Source organism: Scatophagus argus, chromosome 15 (assembly GCF_020382885.2).
Source record: "Scatophagus argus isolate fScaArg1 chromosome 15, fScaArg1.pri, whole genome shotgun sequence".
Classification (NCBI taxonomy): domain Eukaryota; kingdom Metazoa; phylum Chordata; class Actinopteri; family Scatophagidae; genus Scatophagus; species Scatophagus argus.
This window is the reverse complement of record NC_058507.1, coordinates 5,124,200-5,132,497: the sequence shown is the minus strand read 5'-3', so window position 1 is coordinate 5,132,497 and position 8,298 is coordinate 5,124,200. Positions and strand designations below refer to the sequence as shown.

At 39.7% G+C, this 8,298-nt stretch overlaps 1 protein-coding gene across 1 annotated transcript; it reads left to right on the top strand.

The window, feature by feature from the left end:
• The first annotated feature begins 35 nt into the window (after positions 1-35).
• Positions 36-4,069, top strand: rab32b (RAB32b, member RAS oncogene family). Its single transcript, XM_046412865.1, has 3 exons — positions 36-448; positions 2,137-2,414; positions 3,513-4,069. Exons 1-3 carry the CDS (start codon positions 211-213, stop codon positions 3,660-3,662), a joined length of 666 nt encoding a protein of 221 aa, XP_046268821.1. The 5' UTR covers positions 36-210; the 3' UTR covers positions 3,663-4,069.
• The last annotated feature ends 4,229 nt before the right edge of the window (positions 4,070-8,298 follow it).

The following is an 8,298-nucleotide window of genomic DNA, read 5'->3' as shown; positions in this document are numbered from 1 at the left end:
AACTGCTTCAAATCAAAGGTCAAACGTTTATGGCTTTGTGTGACGGAAGAAATTCAGAACAGGAACACTAAGAAGTAGTCATAAAAAGAACAAGTTAGATTGAGACGTGTACAGTAACAGTCATATGTTTCTGGGCTAATACTTGTAAAACTGGACCGGACATGAAGCGGACCTCGTGTTGCGATGGTTTAGGTAGAAGATTTTATCTCCATGTCTGTGCCTGTTGATCGTAACATGGCAGGAGGTCCGACGACATTATGGGCAGAGAAGCTGTTTAAAGTTTTAGTCATTGGGGATGTAAGTGTTGGAAAAAGCAGCATTGTCCTGCGTTATGTTAATAAATGCTTTGATGAGAGATACAGAGCGTCTATTGGAGTGGACTTTGCTCTAAAAATAATTGAATGGGACCCCAAGACTGTGGTGAGACTGCAGCTTTGGAACATTGCAGGTGAGTGTCAAGATCATAAAGTCTCTGTTTCCTCAGTTGTCTGCCCTACAAAGCTGAACTGCAATAACATAGACTTTCTGGCTCTGTTTTACCATTTAAATCAAGGATTTTGCAATAGAAATTTGAGAGCACATTAAATTTGTAATGAATACGAAATAATGACACATGAAATGCACTCCTACAAGACAAGTTCAGGTGAAAGGTAGGCCTACTTTGGCCATGTCGAGTGTTCACGCTGGCATCTCAGTGCAAACCATATGGGACGAATACAAAACTTAAATGTTATCCATTATTTTTATCAGTGACTGAGTAGACAGATCAAACTGTGCACTAATCTCAAGGCTGGTGGTTTGATCCCCACTTCCAACTGCATGTCAAGTGTTCAAACTGACACCCAAACTGAACCCCAATTGACTGTTCACATTGGTATGAGTGTGTGTGTGTGTGTGTGTGTGAAGGGTTGATTGCGGATAGGTAGCACTGTATGAGCAGGTGAATGAGTGAACCAGCTAGTCCTGTCCTCCCCTGTCTCATGGTACCACTTTGTACTTCTAAAGGTGATAGTCCACCAACTCCCCCAGTAGTTTCAGCTGAGAGATGTTTACATGTTTGCTAGGTTTCGCAAGCTCTCCTATTGTAGTTTAACAGAAGGTCCAAACTTGCTTGTAATTTGATAGGTAATGTTCATTCATTCATCCAGTCCCGTGCACTTGACGTGGTGATGTATGTTGCATGCTAGTAAGCATTCAGAAATCAGTAAAGCCAAGAGGATTCGGCTGCTCTGTGGATAGAAAAGGCTCATTCTGAGAAACTGAAATACCAATAATGCTTAATTTTCATTTTACAAACCAGTGGATTCTGTTAAATTCTTCAAACTGGACCTTTAAATCACATATTTAAATATATTCAGTTTTAGATTAATTTTAGGTTTGTTTCAGGATGAATATGACCAACAGGCAGGCAGGCATCCAACTGAAGCTGGAGGCATTTAATCCTCAGATATGCTCTGTGTCGAACTGATTTTGAACGGTCTGAATGAGAAATCCGAAAAGAAATTTGACAGAAAACATTTTGCTGGTTCATGGTATTTTCCATTTGCATTCTGTGACTGTTATCAAAGTCAGAGGGCACTTTTTGGATTTTTAGTTTATGTAGTGTGGAAATTATTTTTATGGTTAAATAATTGGCTTATAAAGGCATACAAGCAAGACATTATTATCTTTTTAATTGTTACAACAAATGCTGCCCAGTCTTTGTTTCAGATTGGTCTGAATGACCTTCACAAAAGTCAACAGAAGATCCAGACTGCAAAAATTACCTTCAAACTCCAGTAAATCATGCTGTGATTGGATTATCACTTTGGAATAGGTTCACAGTGTGTTCCAACGCTTTCAGCTCCTGGAAACTGCAGCTCTTTTTACCCAATGTTTCCTCCAGTCTAATTTTAATCCTAACCAGTGTCCATGGAAACATTGCATTTTATTTCATAAAATTATTGTTAGTCTCTCACTTGTTACATAACGTTTAGGCTCCGGTCTGATATGATATGATATTGACTGTGTGTCTGGACCAACTTTAAATTCAAATCCAAAATGCATTTTGAACACATAATAACAGCCAATCTGTCAAAACTGACTTAAGCTGTGGTAAAGCATAAATTACACAGATTTGTCTTCTCTTCCCTGAAGGCCAGGAGAGGTTTAAGAACATGTCCAGGGTCTTCTACAAAGGGGCCATGGGAGCAGTGGTGGTCTTTGACATTACGGACCGCACCACCTTGGAGTCTGCTTTGGAGTGGAAGCAGGACCTCGATAGCAAAGTCTGTCTCGAAGGCGGACGTCCGGTCCCGGCTGTCCTACTGGCCAACAAATGTGACATGAAAGGGAGAGACAGAGACATGATGTCCTCTCTGGACGGCCTGTGTAAAGCCAACGGCTTCGTGGGCTGGTTTGAGACCTCTGCAAAGGTGAGCGCTGTATGTTATTATGGGAGAAGAAAATCTGACATTTCTCAGAGGCGTTATTGACTGAATGGAGTAGCAAGAATCGAATAAATACAAAAAGTAGACTTTAAAGATTTAAGGAATATTATTAAGTTTTTATAGCAACTTTGCCGTGTTTTCCCCACGGTTTCCTTGTGAATGATTTAAAGTGGGACTATGTAACCCGAAAACACATGAAGTGTGAGGCATATTTTCAGATGAATAAATGGGTTTTTAATAGATTATTTGGCTCAAGAAGAGATAGGAATTTTTTTTCAAATCTTTAAAGAGATAACTGCTTTGAGAGGACGATGACAGATCTTTCTCCCATATTTGTTAATTGTGGCCACAGTTGCTGCTCTCGAGCAAAACTTATTTTGGCGTGACTCAGCCAGTGATTGACTGGCTGACCTATTCGATTATTTATGTATTTAGAATCAGAATCAGAATCAGAATCAGAATCAGCTTTATTTGCCAAGTATGTGTGACCATACAAGGAATTTGACTCCGGATTTTTCTCTGTCCTGTGCACCATACAAAATACAAAAAAGCAATAATAATAATAAAAAGAAGAATAAAATATTTACAAGAAAAAAAAAATATATATATATATATATACATGTAGTGCAAACAGTGGAATGAGGTAGTGCAAACAGTGTGATGGTTCACACAATGGCAGGTGGTTTATGGGGAGATCAGGGAGACAGCCTGGGGGAAGAAACTGTTTTTGTGTCTGGTGGTCTTGGCATACAGAGCTCTGTAACGCCTACCAGAGGGAAGCAGATCAAACAGTTTGTGTGCAGGGTGTGAGGGGTCTGCAGTGATGCTTCCTGCCCGTTTATTTGTTTGTTATATATATATTTTTTTAACTTACTTTGTGGCTCACATATAGAAGGTTATACCATATCCTTTATTTGTGACCTTTAACACTGCAGCCATATACAGTAGCCTGCTCACAAATCCCCTTCAAATATTAACCGGATGGAACAACTGGCAGCCAAGACTCGAGTGCCGAGCCAAACACTTAACTCAACGGATGCATACACAATGTTCTAAATCATATCTCCCCTTCACCATTTATAGGACAACATAAATATTGATGAGGCAGGCGCCTTCCTTGTCAAACAAATGATGCTCTGCGACACGAGCCTGTCCAATGAAGAGCACCGCGGGGACGGGATCAAAGTGAGCCCGGCATCCGAGGAGTGTGAGAGCCCATCATTGTGCTGCTGAGGTCCACGGCTGTGAGGCAAAGAGCCAAACAACGGCAGCTACTGGTTCAACACGCGAACACGACCTGCTCTTGATACCGACTCATGAATCCACAGCTGACACACACACACAAGCTCTTTCAGAGAGCCGTGGAGTCTGCGTCACATGTAGTTAGTAACTTTGCGTATTGGTTGTATAAGGTTGTTCAGTAATGTGTGGATTGTGTGGGCTGCCTCATAAACACCTCTGTGGAGGCAACTGAGCCAATTTCTCTGATAATCCACTGATACAGTCAGGGCAATAAAGAGATCAGCACGACACACATCCCGCTGGGAAAAGTCTGTGACACCAAGGCTTGTTAGTGATTGACCTGCTACAATGAAAGGTCTGCAACTGTGAGGGAGTGACATTTTCTCAAACTGCAAAAAATAAACAAGTCGACAGACATTAAAAAAAGTAAATAAATCTATATGAATCTGTTAATTATTTCCCATTAACTGACAACCTATTCAATCCCAGCTTGGAGTGTTACTGCTCTGTTATGCAACCCATGCATATAATTATCTGTTAATCACTTCACAGTGAGATGAGCTAAGAGCCATGCATAAGCATAAGCCCAGCTTGATATGGCCAACAGCAGAGAAAAGCTATCAGCATGACCTGATTTTGGTGGAGGGAGGAAGTATGTGAAAACGCGCCACGCTGCCACACACGCCTCCCAGAGAGGACTGAGTTACTGGAGCTGCTGAGCCGGAGGGATGACGTATCTGAGCATCGATAGACAGAAAATATCAAAAAGAAGTCATAATCTGATTCTTCTTCTCCTTCTTTTTTTTTTTCTTATCTGTCCCTAATAAGAAGTCAACCTGCATGGCTGCATATGGAGACTGGTGCATTTGTAATTTGTTTATATTTGTGATGCAGAGAAAAACAGCAAGACGGAGGAGAAGAAGTTCTCACATGGAGCATCAAGCATTTAACTTCTAACAGTGATGTTTGTTTGTTTTATTATTATTGTTGTTGAACACCATTACTGTTGGAAGAAGCATCAATACAACACCATACACATACAAAACTAAAATTTAACCACATACAGTACAGAGCTATTACACACAAATGCACTCATTATGCAGAAACATGACCCGTCTGACAGTGTTAGATTATTTTCCAGCATTACTGACACCAGGTGGAGCCTCCACCCTGGCCTAAAGGGTTGGAGGCTGTGCTGGGTTGGGCTGCTGCTTATGGGAAGAGCTGTTGTCATGGAGGGAAGTGTATTTGGTCTTGACTTCACTTGTCAGTGGTGTTAGTGTTGTGGCTGATCAATGTACGCTTAACAATCCACAGCACAATGATTTGACCCCAGAGAAGACTGGTGTGCCATCGGTTTGTTATCCTCAATCTTAGATGTCAGCAATGTGCTTTTGCTTATAATAATCATAAGTCGTATGCCTTGTCAGTAAAGGCTTTTTAAACATTTTTTTAAATTTTAATGAAGAAATTTGCCTTAAATTTTAAGGGGATTCGTTTCGTTCCTTTCCCTGGAAAGAGATTTTGCGTACTGACATAAATTTCAATGAAAGATTTACAAGAAAATCTTCACTTTTATACAGCATGAATCAGTGACAAATATTAACTTACTGGATATGAGCCAGTAACACGATTAACTGCTATTTAGGAATATTGGATATCTGGGAAGAGTGAATCTGGTCTTTTCGGTTCACTGACATGTTGTGTATTGCAAGGGTTATTTTTGCACATCCAGTCTGTCCTTTGCTGTCCTGTAGTTTTACTTTTCAGTGTCCTTGCTGTGCATCTGGGGAACTGCTCTACATCCAGCCACTGGGTACCTGTACACAGTAGCTTTTTTTGTCCAAACCCAGCCTCTGTCTCGGTATGGCATGCGTGTGTTTTTATTCAAGCTTTTAACCTGTAGAATAGTTTTTTTATACCAGCATTTACACACTTTGCTGATCAGGTGATTCGTAGTGTAAAAGGCAGGAAGGTAGTTTACCTCGAGTGCCAATTGTGCCTGAGGGGAAAAAGTGAGAGAAGAAGTCAAACACAACTGCTAATTATGGACACATGTCCCAGATACCAGAGACCTAAATTCAAGAGTCAAAGCGGGATGTTGGCCCCCAACCCTCAGTTTGGACACAAAAGCTCTGCCTCTTGACTTGTTGTTTATAAATATGACAGTCTGAATGCGAGTGGCGCTCTCTGCAACAGATCCCATTACTTGTGCATTATTGATAACGCCCTATTTTATCTGCCCTCCAGTGTGCATTTTCACCGGCAGCTTCGTTCATATATTCATGATCGCATGAAAATTTCAATTTGGTCAAACTTGTGAATAAGTGGATGAAGAGTGAAGTGTTGAGCGTGTCCCCGCTGTCTGTCCACTGTCTGTGGAAAGCAGATGTAAATACCACACCGGTATTTTACTGCACACACACACACCTGAGTCGCTCTTGCACTGAACAATGTGAACTCTGAGTGTTTGACAAAATGCCAGAATGTGAAAGGAGCTAATTATTTGAAGCCAGATCATTTCCTGTGCGATCAAGCCGGCCAATCAGGGGCGGGAAGCCTCATGTTTGCTGTCCATGGTGCTGAATTTTGGTCCTAAAGAGAGCCCCTCACTACAACGAAGGGCTGTCAGATCGCACGATGGTATTATATTGGCAGACGGCGCCATCTAGCGTACAAAAAACGCATGTGCAAAGGCGATTGACTTTGCACATGACTTTATTTTATTCTTATAGAGTATTATCTATACACTTATAGAGTATTGCATCCTATAAGTGACTGGTAACTTTTAGTTTTTAAATGTTGTTGGAGTTTTAGTTTAGTTTTACTAAAAGTCTACTAAAAAAGTCGAGCTCTACTATTTTATTTTACTCTTAATTATCTAACAGTAGTGGATTGATGTCCATATGGCATTTCCGAATTTTTATTTTCAAAAACATTACAATAAGCAAAAGAGAATTTATCATAATCTTGATGTAGTATAGACCTTATCTGGGCCATAGTCAGGATTCAGAAGGTCAGGATACTTGATTAACCTGCTGTTTGAATATATTTTTATTTCACAGCACAACTGCTTTAGTGCTATTTCATTTTATTTCATATTCATATTTTTAATGGCTCAATATACATAGATGCAACTTTCAAACTAGAGAAAGAACTGGTTGGTCCATTATGAAGATGGGAAAACTACATAAAGGCAGCACAAGATGGCTAAGATCACCATACTGAAGTGCAGTGCATTGAAAAAGAAATGTGGGATGCTAAATTTATATATTAAGTTGTTAAATACTAAATAGGTTGTTTCTGGGACACAGACTCAGCTTGTGCTGAAGATCAGTTCAGTTATGTGGCTAATAAACTTTATTGAAGCAGGCTACAGTGTGTTCAGTTTGTAAGGAGAAAGTCATTCCAAAACATTTCACATTAAAAAAAACAGAAACAAAAAGAAAATCCTGTCAGTTTACATGTTCAAATTTGAAATGTATGGTTCAAAATCTCTAAAGGAGTAAATTATGTAATATAAATGATATGATTTACTTCATTATGAAACACTGTTGGGATTAGCCTACTATTTTACATTTCTCTGATATGCCTGTTTCAGATGTATTATTTAAAGAGCACTACCAAATTCATTTCATCTGCATTACAAATCAGTAAAAAAAAAAAATGGTCAGGCAATAAATGTGGACCTTCTAAATGACAGATCATAAAGGTGAACATTTAACCAGGTTTTCTGGTTTTTATCTAACCAGATTTTCTAGTTTTGTAATTCTCCATGGAGGTAAAATAGCCTCGTTTTTCCTCCTTGGGGAACAAGAGGAAGGAGGAAACACGGCCTATTTTCCCTGCTCACACAATAGAGTGAATCCTGAATTGGACACTTTAACCGTTTACTGAAGGACCACCCTCCTATCAAATTTCTGTGGGAAAGATATTTAGTGAAGGGGATTATGCAAAAGAAGAATCAAATGCACTATTTAAGTGGTTCTATGGATCTGTGGCATGTTTTTCTCACTGCCCCAGCATGATTATCTGATAGTTGTAAGAGGCTTTAAGGCTTTGATGGTTTCCACATGGGCAGATTTTCGCTCTTTCTTTCCCAGCCCCCCCAAGGCATTAAAGCTGCTCCTCGGCCAGCAGGGGGCCACAGAACAAACCAAAAGTGTGAACTTTGGGTTCTTTTGTTCATTTCTTGCTTTAATTAAAATGTTTTGTTTTAAAGAAAAAAAAAAACATTTTAGTACAATTTTGTTGTCTCATCCATTTTTGGGATTGTGGCAAAATAGATTTAGTGTTCCTATAACAACATCAGGTGTATCCATATTTGATCGTTTCATAAGAATGACATTATGTTGTTGAGCTATTTAGTTTATAAGTAATCAGCATTTCCCACCTGACACAATGAGACAGACTACTTCAAATCAAAGTGCGTGTAGGTCTACTCCACTGCAAGCTCTTGAGGGAGAAACTAAAATTGCCTAAACATGAAGTAACGATTTGTGTTTCCTGATTTTTGTTTGTGTGTTATTGTGCTTTGTAAACAGGCATCAAAATGCAGAATATGCTCCAGCTCTTGATAAAACGGCTGTCTGAAATTCCTATCGAGGTCACAGAATGTGCCGGGTCA